The 20,220-nt window shown below is 44.3% G+C and overlaps 1 protein-coding gene across 1 annotated transcript in view; it reads right to left on the bottom strand.

The window, feature by feature from the left end:
- LOC139272958 (mitogen-activated protein kinase kinase kinase 21-like) overlaps window positions 1–20,220 on the bottom strand; it is a 119,591-nt gene that overhangs the window by 16,482 nt on the left and 82,889 nt on the right. The window contains exons 2-6 of the mRNA XM_070889130.1: window positions 17,209–17,389; window positions 12,316–12,464; window positions 9,650–9,825; window positions 7,739–7,979; window positions 665–787 (exon numbers count right to left, since the gene is read on the bottom strand). Of these exons, the coding sequence (XP_070745231.1) occupies window positions 665–787; window positions 7,739–7,979; window positions 9,650–9,825; window positions 12,316–12,464; window positions 17,209–17,389 (870 nt within the window). The remainder of the gene's footprint in view (window positions 1–664; window positions 788–7,738; window positions 7,980–9,649; window positions 9,826–12,315; window positions 12,465–17,208; window positions 17,390–20,220) is intronic.

The following is a 20,220-nucleotide window of genomic DNA, read 5'->3' as shown; positions in this document are numbered from 1 at the left end:
GCCCTGGGTGATTTCCCCGCCCGCCACCCTAGTTTGAGTCCACCGAGGGCAATTTTGGCATGACACCAGGCTGAGATCAACTCAATCAGCACCGATATAAACAGAAACCCCCTGATCTCCATGTCTCTACATCAGGTGCTGTCTTTATCCAGTCAGCTTCAATAATATCTCAGTTCCTGTATGTCAGTACATTTGGTTCCTGGTGTTGGTGCAGCACTAGAACCAAGAGTCTAAACAAGTGGGTGACTAATACTAGAGGAGGATGTGGAAGACCCAAACCAAGATGCTGTCTCCATGGCCCAATGAGGTGCAGAGAATACATATTTGTTCAGTGCGTTTTTTCTGCTATGCTCTATCTAAAAAAATTTTTTTGCCCAGGTCTTTTTGGAACAGTCAAAACTGCCATGACAAATGAAAAGCAAGATTTTGGTCCAGAAGAAGAAAGAGATTGTCTGGACAAAACGTACTGCAAAGATACAAATTCCCTCAGCCTTGGGTCATTTTTTTCCCCCTGCCCCATAAGTACAGGAAAGTTCTACGCAGAGGATAAATGAACAAATAAAGCATCACATTTCAATCACTTCTCTTTCATATACCTTATTTGCCAAGCACTACAAAGCAGTTGCAAAGCACAGGATTAAACAGAAATGAAATTTGCACTTACGCTGTATAGCTCGGAGCCGTGGGATGATGGTGGGGCTGCTTGGTGGACTATAGCTACTGCCATTCAAGCTTTTCCGCTTGTCGAGAGTTGGAGAGGCTTGAACAGTGATCTTGTGCTGAAAATCTATCAATTTAAAATAACTGAAATGTCACAATATGCATAGGACATGATCCAGCATAGCTGCCAGTTTGATTCACAGTATTATGAAAGTGAAATAATCAAGCACTTGGAGCAACACGAGTTGATATCAGGGCCAGGCAATATAGGTCATGCTTGACCAATCTACTAAAGTTCTTCAGATAAATAATAGAGGTAGATATGGAAATGCAGTTAATGCTTTATCAAAAAGTATTTGGCAAGATACCTAAATAAGACACTCATGACAAGGAAAAAGATTTTGATAGAGTAGACACAAGAGAGAAGAGCAAAACTAGAATCTATCAATATAAGATAGTCACCAAGAAATCAAATAAGGAATTCAGAAGAAACCTCTTCACCCAGAGAGTGGTGCGAATGTGGAACTTGCTACCACAGGGAGTGGTTGATGCATTTAAGTGGAGGCTGGATAAGCATATGAGGCAGAAAGGAAGAGAGAGTTATGCTGATAGATTTAGATGAAGAAAGACAGGAGGAGACTCGTGTTGGGCATAAAGCCGGGCATTGACTGGTTGGGCTGAATGGCCTGTTTCTGTGCTGTATATTCTATGTAATTCTATGTAAAATGAATGTGGCTACTAGGACAGATGGTTGGAGGACCGAAAGCAAAGGGAAGGCTAAAAGACAGGAAAGATGGAGTCCTCCATCGGGGTTTAACAGTCAATCTTATTAACGATCTAGACTTGGGGCTTGAGACAACAATAGTGGAATGGCACCAAATTGGTACAATGGCAAACTATGAGCAGGTGGTGACAGGATACAGGAGGGCATCATTAGGCTAGCACAGTTGTCAGATAGGTAGCAGATGCAGTACAATGTAGAAAAATAATAATACATTCTGAAATATGTATAGGAAAAGGAAATGCATCTTAAGATTTTAAATGGTGTAGAGGGATGATGATGAACAAATATAGCGGTAATTAATGGTGGCGGCCCAAATAGATAAGACCAAAACAAAAGGCAAATGGGATTCTTGGTTCTTTATCTCGAGACACTGAATACAATAGTAAGGAGGTAAATGTTCAACAAAAAGACTTGCATTTATATAGCATCTTTCACAACCTCAGGACGTCCCAAAGTGCTTTACAGCCAATTTACTTTTGGTGTGCAGTCACTTTTGCAATTAATGTAGGAAATGCAGCAGTCAATTTACGCACAGCAAGCTCCTACAAATAGCAATGTGATAACGATCAGATAAGTGACGTTGATTGACGGATAAATATTGTCCAGTACACCAGGAGTAACTCCCCTGCTCTTCTTTGAAATAGTGCCATGGGATCTTCCACCTGAGAGCAGACACTTGGCTTAATGTCTCATTTGAAAGACAGAGACCAGACTTTAACCAGGCAGCATTGTGATTTATTAATAGAAAGGGTATAAAAACAATGTAGAAGGTGCAACATTGGTTCACTAGGACATTACTGGTGATGAGGAGTTACATTTATGATGAGACTCAAGTAGCTAGGGTTTTCTTTCCACTAGAGACTAGGGGTCAAGTTTCGGGCCACGCCTCGAACAGCGCAGCCCCGACATGGATGCCCGTTTTTCGCGCCTAAAAGCGCAACAAAAATCTACCTCGTAATTCTCGGGCTCCTTGCTGGTCCCTGGGAGCTCGGCGCGGTGCGCAGACAGCAGCGGGGGGCAGAGCCACAGAGGCGCACCAATTCTGCAAGTGGAGGGGGGCGGGGCTAAATCAAATGAGGGAGCGTCGTGCAGCAGCCCTGTGCGCGCGTGTTGGAGCGTGCGCGCACGCACAGTAGCCCAGAAACATTGGCACTCGGCCATTTTTAAAGGAACTTAAAGAAAAGTGCTGATTTGTCTCGTGGACCACTGGAAAGGCTTGGGATTGAATTTTGGTGATTTTTTGGTGTCTGAAGGAGTGCTTTTAGCAGCAATGTTGAATAAATCACCTGTTGAAATCAGCGAGTGCTGCTTTTCACTGCTCAGCTTCCAGAACAGGTGCTGCATAGGTGCATGCAAATTAAGGGCTGTGCGTTTTGAAAAGTAAGAGTGTCAATTCAATACAGTAATGGAACAACGTCCACCAAGAACAAAGAATCTTTTGCGTGAGAAAGTGGAGATATTAGTCAACGTCATTGAGCAGAGATGGCAGGCGCTAGATACCAGCAACAGAGGTCGCATAAAAGTGCCACCAAAAGAAATGAAGAAACGCTGGAACAAAGTTGCAGAAGATTACTGCGCAGTGGTGCATACCATGAGATCTGGAAGTCAGTGTAAAAAGAAATGGCACAACCTTGGTCAAGTAGTTAGTGTAAGTAATATTTTCATTTTTTAATGTAATCGTAATTGTAACGTATATGTCCCACCCTGCAGAATGACGCATTCTGTAAAAAGTTATATTTTACTCTTTGCAGAAGAAATTGGCCCACAACAAAAGGGAAGCAACTCGGACAGGAGGAGGCACGCCCAATCTGCATCCACTGACACCCTTGGAACAGAGGGTAGCTGCTATGATGAGTCATACATAGAGAAAAGCAATCAGTACAGCACATGCTGGGCCTGCACGCAAGGGAGAGGGCAAGTCCTGAAAATGCATTGTGGCCCTTCAAATCAACCTGCTGCCTGGCCTATGTGTGAGAGTACTCATGCCACCCATCCTGCCCCCTCCCTTGCTGTTAAACATTTGACTGTTCTGATGAATTTTGCAGAATATGATGATGATGATGATGCCAACCCTGAGGATCCTGAAGATACAGAACAAGAACCAGTACAACCAGATGCGGACGATCCAGACTGGATGATTGCAGCGATGACTGAAATGTCTACGGGGAGAGCTTCCAAATTAATGTTTATGAGCCCCCATCAAAGGGCATCAGAGTTTCAACCCCTTGCATAGGTTCTGGTTCCACCTTCCATGATTTTGATTCCGATGTTGCATATCCCAGTGGTGCTGGTGATATAATGGAGCAGTTTACACCAATTCACCCACCATCCCAGCCCGCGCCTCTCTCTCTAGTACTGCCGTCTGGAACACAGAGCGTCCCACCGGCCCAGCCTGCGCCTCTCTTTCTGGTACTGCCGTCTGGAACACAGAGCGTCCCACCGGCCCAGCCCGCACCTCCTTGTGTAGTGGTGCCACAAGGCAGACCCAGGCAGAGGAGGAGGAGATTGGAGACACGCTCTCCTGAGATGCAGCGTGCAACAGATGCGGCTCAGGTTGTGGCATTAGGTATGGAGCTTACCCGATCACTCATCGGTAGCGTCAGTGCAGTGGGTGAAGACGGGACGGTCCTGACGGAAGAAATAGCAGTAATGACACGGGAACTTAGGGAGGGAATGTCCGAGGGAGTGCAATTGACGGCACAGGCCGTCAGGGAGGGCATGCAAGTGTCGGCACAGGCCGTCAGGGAGGTAGCTGCTGCAATAAGGGCACACAGCCCGGCCAATCAAATGACACCCCCATGAGGAAGTGAACATTCACTGAGATGTGGATGAGACATGGTTACAGCCTTTCTTTGCTGCTTTTGTTCTTGTTCTTGATGTAGCTGCAGTAGCGTTTTTCACATTGAAATTGTTTTGTAAGTTTTGTAGCTTTACAACTTATAAGTGATCTTAGGGTTTTTAAGTGATCTTGGTGTAAATGCCCTCACTTTTTGTAATTTATTTAATTTTGCACCTAAAAGTGATCTTGAAGTTTAAGTGATCTTAAGAGTGTAAGATTTTTCACATTGAAATTGTTCTGTAACTTTACAAGTTTATAAGTGATCTTAAAGTTTTTAAGTGATCTTCAAGAGTCATATTAAAAAGTATAGTTTGATACAACAAATATTTTATTACAGTGACATTAACTTTTTAATAAAATATTTTTTCATTAAAACTGTTTCATGTTCCATTAACACAACACAACGTAGGAACAACTGCAAAGAATAAACATGTCCATGCGCAACAGTGGTCGCAGAGCCCTCAGGCATCAGTAGTTGAAGCGTTCACGGATGAGCTGCTGGCGCAGTGCTCGAGCAATCGTTAAAGGGGCACGATGGACGGCCCTCCTCCGACCTCGTGCTCCGGCATCAGGCACTTGCATGCTTTCCTGATCGTCGTCATCATCCTCATCCTGCTCTTCCAAAATACTATCATCATGCACTGGAGCCTCATGTCGGTCTTCGGGTTCCACTACCAGCTCCTGCTGCCTCATGATGGCTGTTATGGAGCATGTAGCACACAACAGTGAAGTGACCGACAATCTGAGGAGAGTATTGCAAGTGGCCTCCGGAATAGTCCAGGGAAACGCTGTTTCAATATGCCAATGGTCCTCTCAATGATGCTGTGCGTCGCAATGTGCGCCATGTTGTATTGACGGTCAGCTTCTGTCCGTGTCACGCGTAGGGGTGTCATGAGCCAGGTGGTCAGGCCGTACCCTTTGTCTCCCAGTAGCCAGCTCTGCCCTTCTGGCTGCTGCTGAAATATGTCAGATATAACTCTGTCGCGTAGGATGAACGCATCGTGGGTGCTACCAGGGTATCTCGCATCGACTGACATGATGTGCTGCTTGTCGTCACACACAAGCTGCACATTGGTGGAGTGGAAACCTTTTCTATTCCTGTACTGCTTGAATCCACCACAGGTTCTCACAAGGCTATGTGGGTACAATCAATGCAGCCCTGTACCTTTGGGAAGCCAGCAATCCTGAAAAAGCCCACATCCCTCTCATGGATCGCTTGTGCGGTCATTGGGAAATTGATGAAGTCATTCCTCCGCGCATACAGTGCAGCCGTGACCTGGTAAACGCAGGCATGTATTGCACGTTGAGAGATGGCGCACACATCTCCAGTTGTAGCCTGAAACGATCCCGAGGCATAGAAGGCAAGTGCAGCTGTTACCTTCACTTCAACAGACAGGGCAGTTGGCGTTCTGCTTCTGGGCTGCAAATCTGCTCTCAGCATATCACAGATCTCAATGACAACTTCTCTGCGGAAACGCAGCCTTTTGACACAATCAGCCTCGCTCATGTCCACGTACGAGCGCCTGGCTCGATATTGCCGACGTGGGTAAGGTCTCCTGCCCATCAGCCTACGGGCTATGATGTTCCTGGTGCGGTGAGCTCTAATCAATTCTCTCCTATGCAGTGAATTGCTGGCAAACCATTGCATAATCCGTGGTGTTGACAATGCAGCACCCATTTGGCAATTACAAATTTAAGTTTCAAACTGGCTATCTCTCCCTGTCCCTGGCCGAATGGCCTCAGCTTCCCCCGCAGCTCGAAGGCTGCTTGCTGTGTCTTCGGCTGCCGTCGAGCCACTGACGCCGCCCCTGTCTCCTACATGGAAGGAAGGCCTGCCTGAAGCACCGCAGCTCGAAGGCTGCTGCTGCTTCACACAGGTAGGAATGTTCAGTATTTTTTATTTGCTTTGTTTATAAATTTTTATTCAGGATGGCTCTTTATTTGTATAAGACAGACTGTTGAATGCTTGTAAAATTTAATTACTTCCTTTCCCCCCCCCCCCCCCCCCTCGTTCCCCATGCCTGATTTGTAACCTACGCCTGATTTCTAAAGTGTAGGCAAGGTTTTTCTGAGCGTACAAAAATCTAGACTTACTCCATTCTAAGTTAGTTTGGAGTAAGTTTTCATTGCCTAAACTTTCAAAACAGGCGTAAGTGACCGGACACGCCCCCTTTTGAAAAAAATAAATCTGTTCCAAAATGAAACTGTTCTGACTAGAACTGGAGCAAACTAAATGCCGAGAATTGCAATTTCTAAGATACTCCATTCTAAACCAGTTGCTCCAAAAAAATTGGAGCAACTCAGGCCAAAACTTGACCCCAAGAAGTTTAAGGGGTGAAATGATAGAGGTCTTCAAGACCAGGAAGGGTGATTAGAAGGTAAATAGTGATAGATTGTTTCCAACTGTTGATGAGACGGTAACACAAAGGCATATATTTAAAAATAAGCACAAAGAATTAAAGAGGAGATTAGAAAGTTTCTCCATACTCAGGTGGACCTAAAAGATCCCACGGCACTGTTTCTAAGAAGAGCGGGGAGTTCTCCCCAGTGTCCTGGACAATATTTATCCCTCAGTCAACATCACTTTAAAAAAAACTCTCTGGTCATCATCACATTGCTGTTTGTGGGAGCTTGCTGTGCGCAAATCGGATATTAAAGGCATCAAGGTCCATGGGGATAGGGTGGGAAGTTGGAGTGGAGGTAGGCTCGAAGGGCCGAATGGCCTACTCCTATTTCTTATGTTTTTATGTTCAAAGAACATGGAATCCTCTGCCACAATCCATAGATGACGCAGAGGTCATAAATTAAATATTTGTTTGAAAAAGAGGAATAGTAGTGGACTTGTGGAGCGAGAAGAGTAGGAATAGACTAGTTGGCTCATGTGAAGAAATTACTGGCACAGAGTTGATGGGCCCAATGGCCTGTTTCTGTTCTGTCGCATTCTAGAAGTTAAAGCAACTCTGCACTGGAATTTTAGTTTGTTTTATTTCTGGCAACTTTTCATGCCTTTTCTTCTGAAGGTGCTGACTCCTTGTTGGCATACGCTTCCATGGGAAATGGTAAATATCTGGACATTCTTCATGTAAAAGTCTAGCGATTTGTCGGCAGGCTATTTGACTGCTGGGATGTCACAGCCAAACCCACCCAACATCCAAACAAGTGGACTTTCCAGCGGGGTCACTGGATAGCGATCAGGATCCAACACTCCGGTGATTTATCCCCTTCCTTGCCCAGGAATGTTGAGGCCAACTTTACTACCCGACACTGCCACCCTGGCTGAGATTAACTCTGCACAGACTGCAAATTTGATCTCGAACTGCATAACTTAGTGCGACGTGGCTTTTTATTTAAACACATTTCTTAATACACACTTGCATCAGACTAAAATTCCAGTTTAGCTTGACACGAGTATTCTCCCTGTGCACACCCAGACACCTTAGTTTCTAACTCCATACCTGAAGGCAAACTGATTCGGTTTCCATCTTTTAGCTTTAGCCGGTTTTTCCTGAACTTGCCTTTTCTTTTCTTCACTTTTGGTTTCTCTTGGTTCAGCTGAAAGATGAGAATGTTCAGCTCGCGCTCCAGCACGTCAATCTCCCGCTCTGCCAGCTGCTGCTCCCGTCGCTTCAGCAGCTCCTCATGGGACTTCTGCTGCAACTCCGCCCTCGTCAACTCCTCCTCTCGTGATCGTAACTCCTAGAAACCACAACAGGTCAAAGCTGAAGGGGCAACTGCTGAGTCTGGACTGGTCCAGTCCAGTTTCCAATCCATAAAGCCACACTAATTAGATAATGCCTTTAACTTACAAATTCATGTCATGTGTGGATTTAGGACCGAGACGAAGAGAAATTTCTTCACTCAGAGAATTGTGAACCTTTGGAATTCTCTACCACAGAAAGTTGTTGAGGCCAGTTCGTTAGATATATTCAAAAGGGAGTTAGATGTGGCCCTTATGGCTAAAGGGATCAAGAGGTATGGAGAGAAAGCAGGAATGGGGTACTAAAGCTGCATGATCATATTGAATGGTGGTGCAGGCTCGAAGGGCTGAGTGGCCTACTCCTGCACCTATTTTCTATGATGTATTTTAGACATCAGCGATGACTGAGTGCCAACGATACAGTATAGACAGAAGAAAACAATGTCACATTTATACAGCACTACGTGAAATCAAACTGTCTTACAACTTTTTACACCATAATTACTTTGCAGTAAAGTGATTGTGGGATATTTCAGCTGCAGAATTCTGCCACATTTGCCTTTATGACAGATAGCCAAGGGCAGGACTTTATTCCGAATTCTCTCTGGTCTCAGCCCCCAAATTACAAGACACAGACGACAAACAAGGGAGGACAGGAATTTTATAACTACTGTGAAGATAGTTTATTTTTGAATTGGGAGTTGTCCGACATCGCCCTCAAAATGAGATGAGCAGGATTGAAGGCAACAGTGTTTTTTAGGATGTAGGCCCACAAGAGATGGTGATATTGGAGGGCACCCTTTTAATATCACAGGTTGTGTCCTAGCAGCAGCTTTCAGCTTGTATACTACACAGTATGCACTCTAACCAGATATAAATCTGTTCCTGCTTTTAAATGATCAAAAAATAATTAGTGAATCCAGACACATTTTTCCAACACATCGCAACTGAAAGTAGGATGGTTAAGTGTTCTGGCCAATGAAGTATAATTGAGGCTCAACAACAGCTTGTAATTTATATAGCACCTTTAACATAGTAAAATGTTCCAAAGCGCATCACGAGCATTATAAAACAAAATTTGACACCGAGCCACGTAAGGAGATATTAGGGCAGATGATCAAAAACTTGGTCAAAGTAGGTTTTAAGGAGTGTCTTAAAGGAGGAGAGAGGTGTGGAGAAGCAGAAAGGTTTAGAGAGGGAATTCCAGAGCTTAGGGCCAAGGCAGCTGAAGGCACGGCCACCAATGGTGGAGCAATTAAAAGCAGGGATGCTCAAGAGGCCAGAATTGGAGGAGTGCAGATATTGGAGGGTTGTGGGGCTGGAGGAGATTAGAGAGATAGGGAAGTATTTTAGATTCAGCTTCACATATACATTTAACATGAGGTGACCGAACAGTTTGTCTGTATTTTTTTTGTTGGTGATAGTTGAGGAAGAAACATTGGACAGGACACCAGAAGAACTTCTTGCTCTTCCTTAAATACGGGGGTCTCTTAATATCCACCCGAATCAGCAGAACAAGCATACAGGGCCTCAGACTTTCATCTGAAGAATAGTACCGCTGACAATACAGTGCTCTCTCTCAATAACTACTCTATGACTGGAGCTAAAAACATTAATGTAACAAGATTTTAAAAAACTGCACTACATACTTCCAAAAAAAACGACTCACTTTTTCCTTTGTCCTCAGCTCATTAAACATTTGCTGTATTTCCATCTTCCAATCATCTTGCATGGAGTGAAAGGACTCTTGGGGCATATCGGTTATGACTGTCGCCTCGATAGCAGTGAGCTGCTCCAAAATGGTAGCAAATGTTGGACGGACATGAGGATCCTGGTCCCAGCACTCTGAAATGTGCAACAGGATTATTAAAAAAAAACGTAAGTACGTTTCCCCCCCCCCCCCGATTCTCCTGAAAGCATCAACTCTTCCTGCAGTTTGGTCCCGCAGACAATGGCAACCCTCTAGTGGCTAATTCATGTTTGAGGCTAGACAGTGCTCATTGTCAGGCTGGAGGGCATCGCACCCAGGCCCAAGGGCCACAGGGGTCACTGGAAAACAATCAGGAGTGAGAATCCTGACTGATCTTTCTTTTCCTATCTCGTCCAGGTATGCTGAGGTCGAGTGTAGCATTCTGATCGCTGCCTACCTGAGGTGAGGTACTGCAGCACAGACCATGACTCAAACCTAGATCCTTTTGGTCTACATGGCTTGGCGCTACACCTGATGATCTTTTTACTCAGAAGATTACCAGGAAAATTTTGAGTTGTTCAATTTTACACAAAGAGCAAAAAAAAACACAAACAGAACTATAAAAGCAGAAAATGTTCTGTTTAATAGAAATTTTTATTGCAATCATTTGTACATTAGAAGATTAACGTCTACGGTTTTACACACTGAAAGCTAGCTTAATCGCGGATATTTTTTTCTTGCCATCTAGCAGGAATGCAGGTGCACCTTGGAGAAGAACAAAATTCACTCCCTGGTCTGTGCTGGGTAGCTGATCACAGCCGGAAACTACATTCGGGCCCAGTACCCCGGGTTGGGAGTGAGGGGAGAGAGAAAAGCAGATCCCCTCTCCTGATCTCTATCCAGCCATGCCTGCCAAAAGTGCCTGTGTGCAGTATCGGGTGAGGACAAGATGCACCTGGCCGGGAAGCCCCCACTCCCATACTTGAGCAGCCTACTGATGCTTTGCTGCCTAGGTTCACACACGAATAATGGCCACTTGAACAAAGAACAGAGGGCTTTTCCCACCCATAGAATCGTAGGCCAATAAGAAGTCAACGTGTACAGTCTGTGCCAATCTGGAACTGGGTTACCACCTGTTCATTTGCATGCAGACTTTGAGCAAACAAGACGACGGTCAAAGTTAGTTTAAAGAGAAACTAGAGCAGGAATTGCTGTAAAAAGCCTACATTATACCACGCAACACGACTTCAGAATCAGACACATTTTTTAATTTTAATGCAAAGTGATGAACTGAGCAGGGTAACCACTTTAAACAATTAATTATTTTGTTTAATTAAGAGACTAAGGTGAAGGACCAAGGCCCACAGCAGGCATCATCAAGACTGAAAGAGTAAGCGAGAAAACAAGGTAAATCAGTTAGTACGGATTATAACACGAACAAAAGACAAAACAAGGACATCGGAATATCCTTCTAGGAATTCGCAATGCCTACGAGAGGTGACCGATCCGGAGGGCCCACAATGTCCACCACAGAGTCTTGGAATGGATTCTGTCCCTCCCCAGAGGAAGCTAGAGTAATCCCAATACAAACCAGGGTGGGCGCCACATTGAAAAGTTGGGGGGGGGGGGGTGGGTGGGTGGGAGAAAAGGGTTATTGAAGCCCAAATGTAGACGTGGATGTGGGGCTCAGGGTGAATGGTAGCTTTTGTCTCAAGTGTGGACAAACACATCGTAAACCCATAGTTTACTGTTTCCACTCACTCCCGTTATGTTGAAGTACTGATCCATTTCTTGGCAAAAATGATTTCTGCACTTGCCAAGATTAAGCTGCAGTTTCCAACTGTGATCTTTCAGCTGCGCTCCTGCCTTACAAAATGCTCCATCTGGATTGTGTGGACCTGCCACAGAGCCAAAGCTATTTCCAAGAGCAATAAAGCCACTTCAACATGGAATAAAAGCAAAGTGACTTTGAAGTGAAAAACCCACCCATGACATTATCTGGTGATTAATTATTTTCCCTTTACAAGTCAACAACAAAGAAACATCAAGAAGCAAAGCGGGTAAGCTATTGCCACGGCTCACACAGAAAGGTTTTTGTTGTTAAGGAAGTGAGAGCATGAAAATGACATCACTGCTGACTTGTTACTTCGAAATTAAAACTTCTGACATTTAATAAACTGATGCAAGTCAGTCACAGGGTAGATTTATGTGGATTGTAGCATGCCCAATGTGCAATGGAGCGGTACAGGAAGGTCCCAGGTTGAATTGCTGGTCTGTGCGGAGTTAGCCGTTATCAGCCAGGGCACACCAGGGATTCCACAACTGGCCCAACCCTTCAGTCAAGGTGGATTTGCCGAGCTCGGTCCCTTCTGACATTCTGCAGCACTGGATTCAGTCGGCTGAGTACGTGAACGCACTATCGCTCCACCACAACAAGTGCATTGGCTAGAATATACTTCCAAGCAGTGTGAATGCGAATTCAGCAGATAAAATGCAGAGCAGAGAGAAAAATTATGCAGCAGATTTTCGCTCATAAATCAAAGTTACTGACCTTAAATAATTCACAGAATGAAACATTATCCAAGAAAACAAAGAGGCCTATCCTTTCAAAAAGAGTTTATTTTGCAAAAAGTCCCCTTGCTTACCTTCCATTAGCTTGGTGAATGGCTCAGGACATGTAGATGGAATAGGAAGGGTTAATTTGTTGACAGCTACTCCATACGCTACTGCCAGGCCATCAATCCCACGATAAGGGACTTCTCCCGTCAGTAACTCCCACAGCAACACTCCATAGCTGCCACAAAAAGAGGGGACACCCAACTTATTAAATATCGACAGTAGGAACACAGCAACAGGAGTGGGCCATTCAGCCCCTTGAGCCTGTCGCGCCATTCAATTAGATCATGGCTCATCTGTACTTCAACTCTATTTAACTGCCTTTGCTCCATATCCCACAATACCCTTACCTAACAAAAATCTAACAATCTCAGTATGGAACATTTCTAATAATGGCCTTCTGGGGTAAGAAAACTCTGGATTTCTACTAGTGTGTGTGGAAAAAGCACTTCCCTGATTTCACCTTGAATGGCCTAGCTCTAATTTTAAAAAGAGTATATCCCCTTGTTCTGGATTCCCCCACCAGAGGAAATAACTTTTCCGTATCTGCCTTATCGAATTCTTTAAACATTTTAAACCCCGCGTTTAGGTCACCCCTCAACTTCTAAACCCCAGGGAAGGTAAACATAGTTTATGCAACCTGTTCTTATAATTTAATCCTTTCAGTTCCGGTAGCATTCGAGCAAATCTGCGCTGAACCCCCTTCAAAGCCAATACAGGTGCAGCGTCGAAAATCCGGAGTTCCGGACCGATCGGTGGCAGAGTTGTCCGGAATCCGTAAAATGTTCCAGAATCCGGACCCGCCGATCCTGCCGACGTCGGGGCCCTGCCGCTGCCCTTACCTCGGGACCTCGTCGCCAGCCTACCCGAATAGCCCCTCCTCGCCGACAGCCCACCTGAACAGCCCCTTCGACGGCGGGGGCCCACCTGAACAGCCCCTTCCTCGGCGGAGGGGCCCGACCAAACTGCCCCTCCTCGGCGGAGGGGCTCGCCCGAACACTTTCTCGGCAGCGGGGCCCGGCCGAAGACCCGATTAGCTCCTCATCGACGGGGCCCACCCCACTTTCTGATGTTCCGAAATCTGGAAATACCCGAACCTGGGCTCAGGTGTTTCTGGATTCATGATGTCAGAAAGACGATTGAAAGTCCGGAAAAGCCTGGAATCCGGAACGGCTTCGGTCCCGGATTCTCGACGCTGCACCTTTATATCTTACCTGAGGTGCGGTACCCAGAACTGAACGCAATACTCCAGACGGAGTCTGACCAAGGCTCTTTCCAAATGAAGCATCACAAGATAAAGGCCAACATTCCATTATCCTTTATGATTATTTTTTGTACCTGTGCACTAGCTTTTAGTGATGTGTGGGGACCTGGACACCCAAATCCCTTTACTACTCCACAGCTCCTAGTCTCTTACCATTAAAAAAATATTCAGATTTGTCTCTCTCAGATCCCAATTGGATGACCTCATACGTCCCCACGTTGAATCCAACTGCCACAGTTTTTCCCACTCACTTGGTCTTTGTCCCTTTGTCAGGTTGTGCTCCCATCTACACAACTTACTGTGCCTGCATTCGGCTATAGTCAATCCCTTTGACGGTCGAAATGAATTAAAAACGATGCTGCAATTAAGTGATCTTACTGTTTCCGTGTGACAACTGGACTTGGTGCTTCTAGGTAGGGAAGACATTTATTCCCATCACCGATTCTTGGGGAAGTAAATTATTATTGCTCAGATTGTCAAAAAACAAGACTTTCATCACCTACTAGACTTTTTAATGCAAAATTGCAGTAAGTAAGCAGCAGATCACACAACAGGTAGCAAGCAGGTTTAGGTACTTGCAGGATCTGTCACAGGGTGTTGCACTGTGCCAAATCACTTGTTGATTGAGCGCTATCCAGTGAATCCTCCTGGAAGTATGTGCGAGGATAGGACCACGATCAGCAGTGGTGCCCTCTTCAAAGTTAAATCGTCGGGCAATACAGTCCCCACCACTTATACTGCCCATGTAAGAAAAGGCAAATAGTGCCACCCATTTGATACAATCATAGGAATCAATTACAAAGGCATCACTTATAACGTATAATGTACACCGGTATTTCAGCCATACTTTGTCATGGAATCCTTATAACAGATTTTCCTGCTTCGGTAACTGCAGGTTTCCATCTTTTATCAGTTTCCTGGCTTCTGGCAGCTGCCTGAGAGTTTGTTTTCCTCTCATTTTGCTTTCTTGTTGAGCCACTTTGGCACTCTCCCGTTTGGTTGGACAAAATGTCAACGCTTCAGTGACTCGGCTGCCTCTTGCCACTTGTTTTACCTTCCACGGTCGACAGCGGGGAAATCGTGTCAACACCAACGTGCCCGTAATGAGCAGTGGGGACTGTGCTTACCATCCAGGATCACCAGGGGAAAGGGCCACTTGGGCAACGTGCCAGAGACCCCACAAGATTCAGTGGCCTCAGGAGAGAAAGGGTGAAGGGGTTGGATGGAAAAGGGCTGTAGCTATCATAAGAACATAAGAAATAGGAGCAGGAGTAGGCCATTTGGCCCCTCGAGCCTGCTCTGCCATTCAATAAGACCATGGCTGATCTTATCATGGAATCAGCTCCACGTCCCTGCCCACTCCCCATAACCCTTTATTCCCTTATCGCTCAAAAATCTATCCCAGCCTTAAATATATTCAATGAACCAGCCTCCACAGCTCTCTGGGGCAGAGAATTCCACAGATTTACAGCCTTCATTCTGAGACTATGTCCCCCTAGTTTTAGTTTCCCCTATGAGTAGGAATAGCCTCTCTGCATCCACTTTGTTGAGCCCCCTCATTATCTTATATATTTCAATAAGATCACCTCTCATTCTTCTGAACTTCAATGAGTATAGGCCCAACCTACTCAACCTATCTTCATAAGTCAACCCTATCATCTCCGAAATCAACCTAGTGAACCCTTCTCTGAACAGCCTCCAATGCAAGTATATCCTTCCTTAAATACGGAGACCAAAACTGTACACAGAACTCTAGGTGTGGCCTCACCAATATCCTGTACAGTTGTAGCACGACTTCTCTGCTTTTATACTCCATCCCCCTTGCAATAAAGGCCAACATTCCATTTGCCTTCCTGATCACTTGCTGTACCTGCATAACTAACTTTTTGTGTTTCATGCACAAGGACCCCCAGGTCCCTCTGTACTGCAGCACTTTATAATTTTTCTCCATTTAAATTATAATTTGCTTTTCTATTTTTTCTGCCAAAGTGGATAACCTCAAATTTTCCCACATTATACTCCATCTGTCAAATTTTTGCCCACTCACTTAGCCTGTCTATATCCCTTTGCAGATTTTGTGTGTCCTCCTCACAATTTGCTTTCCCACCCATCTTTGTATCCAGCAAACTTGCCGACATTACACTCGGTCCTTTCATCCAAGTCATTAATATAAATTGTAAATAGTTGAGGCCCCAGCACCAATCCCTGCGGCATTCCACCAGTTACTGTTTGCCAACCGTAAAATGACCCTTTTATCCCAACTCTCTGTTTTCTGTTAGTCAGCCAATTCTCTATCCATGCTAATATATTACCCCCAACCCCGTGAACTTTTATCTCGTGCAGTAACCTCTAATGTGGCACCTTATCAAATACCTTTTGGAAATCCAAATACACCACATCCACTGGTTGCCTCTTATCCATCCTGCTCATTACATCCTCAAAGAACTCCAGCAAATTTGTCAAACATGATTTCCCTTTCATAAAACCATGCAGACTCCGCTTGATTGAATTATGCTTTTCCAAATGTCCTGCTACTGCTTCCTTAATAATGGACTCCAGCATTTTCCCAATGACAGATGTTAGGCTAACTGGTCTATAGTTTCCTGCTTTCTGTCTCCTTCCTTTTTTTAAATAGGGGCGTTACATTTGCAGGTTTTCAACCCGCTGGGACCTCCCCAGAATCCAGCGAATTTTGGTAGATTACAACCAATGCATCCACTATCTCTGCAGCCACTTCTTTTAAGACCCTAGAATGTAATCCATCAGGTCCAGGGAACTTGTCCACCTTTAGTCACATTATTTTACCGAGTACTACTTCTTTAGTGATAGTGATTGTATTAAATTCCTCCCTCCCTATATATAAGCACCTTGATTATCCACGATTGGGGATGTTTTTAGTGTCTTCTACCGTGAAGACCGATACAAAATATTTGTTCAATGTCTCTGCCATTTCCCTGTTCCTTATTATTAATTCCCCAGTCTCATCCTCTAGGGGACCAACATTTACTTTAGCCACTCTTTTCCTTTTTATGTACCTGTAGAAACTCTTACTGTTTTTATATTTTGTGCTAGTTTACTTTCATAATCTATCTTCCTCCTCTATTATTTTTTTTAGTCGTTTTTGCTGGCTTTTAAAAGCTTCCCAATTCTCTAGCCTCCCACTAGTCTTGGCCACACTTTATGCCCTTGTTTTCAATTTGATACCATCCCTTATTTCCTTAGTTAGCCACGGATGGTTATCCCTTCTCTTACAGTCTTTACTTCTCATATTTTTGTTGCGAGTTATGAAATATCTCCTACAATGTCCGCCACTGCTCATCAACCGTCCCATACTTTAATCTATTTTTCCAGACAACTTTAGCCAACTCTGCCTTCATATCTTTGTAGTCTCCTTTATTTAAGCTTAGGACACTGGTTTGAGATCCAACTTTCTCACCCTCCAACTGAATTTAAAATTCAACCCTGTTATGGTCACTCATTCCTAGAGGATCCTGTACCAGATCATCGTTTATTAATCCCGGCTTAATCACCAAAAAACCTGCTGTTACCTTGCTTGAAATGAATTCTGTGTTCATAAAAAATAGCTTCCTGCAAGTACATTGTAATTGCAGCATAATAATCCACAGTTCAGTGTTAGACAGTTCAAGAGCATACCAACCTCCAGACATCACTGCCTTTGGAAAACATGGATGATTTGATAACCTCGGGTGCCATCCAAGCATAGGTTCCTGCAGCACTCATTTTGGTCGTTTTGTGCCACTCCCTGGCCAAGCCAAAATCCGTGATCTTCAGCGTCTTGTTAGCTATATCATCATTTTCAATCTTCTCCAGTAACAAAACTGGGGGGGGGGGGGAAGTGGGGAGAAAGAAAGAGACGAAAGGCAATGTAAGCATCGTCTTGTAAATTATACTTAACCTCGCTGTCTCCTGCTCAGAAGGTAAATTCTACTATTATTTATTTAAACTCTATGCAAGGTAAATTACTATTACTTAAATTCTATTCAAGGTATCACGCTGGTTTCTACAGTCTGAAACAATTGCATAGAATCTCTATACTTTATGATCAATATTACCACCAAAATGGAAGATTTTTTTTTTTTTTAAAAAGTACACGAATACCCTCGTTAAAGCCATAGCCATTATCAGCCCCATCATAAATCCCAGTTCCAAAAACAACTGACTAGGCTGCTATGTGTAATAAAGAACATAAGAAAGAGGAGCAGTAGGCGGCCATATGACCCCTTGAGCATGCTCCACCATTCAATATCATGGCTGGTCTGTACCTCGACATAACTGGAATTGAGTTCAATGGATTTTTAGCATAATGACAAATCCTTTAGATATTGTCCAGTTCTTAGAGAATAGAGGAAAAGGAGAAGAGTACAATTCTATAGTTCTTCCTAAGGTGATAGGCTAATAGGTAATCTATAATCTACCTCGCTCAAGTGTCTATCCTGAGGCTAGACTGTGAATGTCAACACTATGATCATGGAGGACAATCTGTCCAATGCTGTCCTCACCTGATGGTCACACATGAACATTTTCCAGCTGGGCTCACTGGATGGCGACCTGGAGCGGGAACCCCATCTGATTTCTGCCCTCCCTGACCACGGGGCAGCGAGGCTAATTGTAGCACTCCAAAAGAGAACTTCTGGTCTCTACAGCTTCGGTGAATTCAGAGAGGACCCCAAAGGAAATAATTACATTGAATTCAGATCTCAGGAGCCCACCTATTTAATTCTCAACAGTTATAATCCAATTACAGCACTCACCAGAATTACACTACCAACGTGTTTAACATCAGGACACTCATTTCAAAATCAGGAGATTTCTACAGTAAACAACTTCCAATTGTAATTCTGCTTTGTGCTGTAATGGACTTTAACATGGAAATGAAACTCTACCTTCCAGTTGAACAGAGGGGAATGAAACTCTACCTTCCAGTTGAACAGAGGGGACCAAGACAAAGCAGTCTGCTTGAACCCCTAAAGACACGCAGCCTCCAGTTCAGGCACAGCTACCCCAAAGAAGTTCAAATGTAAAAAGATCACTCTGATGAAAGGTCACTGACCTGAAACGTTAACTCTGTTTCCCTCTCCACAGATGCTGCCTGATCTGCTGAACATTGTCAGCATTTTCTGTATTTATTTCAGCACCCGCAATATTCACTTTAAGGTGAGCAGTGGGACTGGCTTTTTCAATGTATGCGCGAAACTGTGAATGGGCCGCGCAGCGTCTTAAAGGGGCCACACCCGCCCCCCCACAAAATAAGAGGGAAGATTGATCCGCAATATTTTGCTTTTGTGTCAAAGTGTAATCTACCTGATCCCACAAGCACAGAACAGGAATGTATAAGTTTCATAAAAATACATTGCATATAAATGTTTGAAAATGTAATTTAAATGAATTCCTACGAGCACTTGGGTTTGTTCAAGACTTCGACTTGAAACGTTGGAGCATGTACAGCAAGGTCCAAGTTCCTATTACTCGCACCAAAAGCATAGCCTGCCTGCCCACCCCAAAAAAAACAGAACAAAAATTATCCAGAGTTTTACAGCAGGCTTTTTGCAGAGATGCCAAAAGACATAAACCCGCCCACAGTATTGTCAGCTGAAGTGCACCATTCAGCACACCTGATAACTGTGCACTCTGTCAACAGCAGAACCAAACAATTTAATCTCCCACTTTTATCGATCTTCTCAGATCAACTCCACTGTTGGCTCCCATTTACCAGTGTTTCAACTGCAAACAACGTCTGTATTGTAACACTTATCTCGGCAGTCAACACCATTAAGGTGGGTTTCGAATTCCATCCCAGCAGGTTGTTGAATTTCAACATATTTAATTAGTAGTCTGAAATTAATGGTAGAATGATGGTTGATGGCAAGAGTTTCTGAAGATTTAGAATGATAGCTGGGCACCGAGTTTTTTTTGCAGTATTTCCCAAAATTGTCCCGTGTGTCACCATTTACCACTCTTCGGACAAAACCGAGACACAACAGGCACTTTTGCACTTTTGCTCTGGGTTTTGGGGAAATGACACATCAGTCTTTACATAGAGTAACATAGAATATGCAACACAGAAATAGGCCATTCAGCCCAACCAGTCCATGCTGGCGTTTATGCTGCACTCCAGCCTTTTTCCATCCTTCCGCATCTAACCCTCTATTCCCTTCTTCCTCGTGTTTATCCAGCTTCCTCTGAAATGCATATATATTATCTGCCTCGCCCACTCCGTGTGGTAGTGAGTTCCACATTCACACCACTCTCTGGGTAAAGAAGTTTCTTCTCAATTCCCGATTTGATTTCTTGCTGACTGTCTTATATTGATGGCCTCTAGTTTTGCTCTCCTCTTCTCTTGGGCTTTTAGGCTGATTTTTGGGAAACAAGGACCCAGACTTCTGTGCACATGCAGAAAACCCACCCAGGTTTCCTTTTTGCAAATCAGCCTCCTCCAACTGTCTTATCAGGCAGCGGAGGCACAAGTCAGGATAAAACCCCCTTGAATTAGCTTGAAAAAATAAAGGTGTACGGCCAGAGACAAGACACTGGCCAGCCCAGTGCATCATTGTGGTCACATTTTTATGTAATTTGACATCCACACTCAAAGATTGAGCACTAAGTCAAGGTACTGAAGAGTTGCTCTTTTTTTCTCTCTCTTCTGCTTTCA

The sequence above is a fragment of the Pristiophorus japonicus genome, chromosome 9 (genome assembly GCF_044704955.1).
Source record: "Pristiophorus japonicus isolate sPriJap1 chromosome 9, sPriJap1.hap1, whole genome shotgun sequence".
Classification (NCBI taxonomy): Eukaryota; Metazoa; Chordata; class Chondrichthyes; family Pristiophoridae; genus Pristiophorus; species Pristiophorus japonicus.
This window is presented reverse-complemented; position numbering and strand designations above follow the sequence as displayed.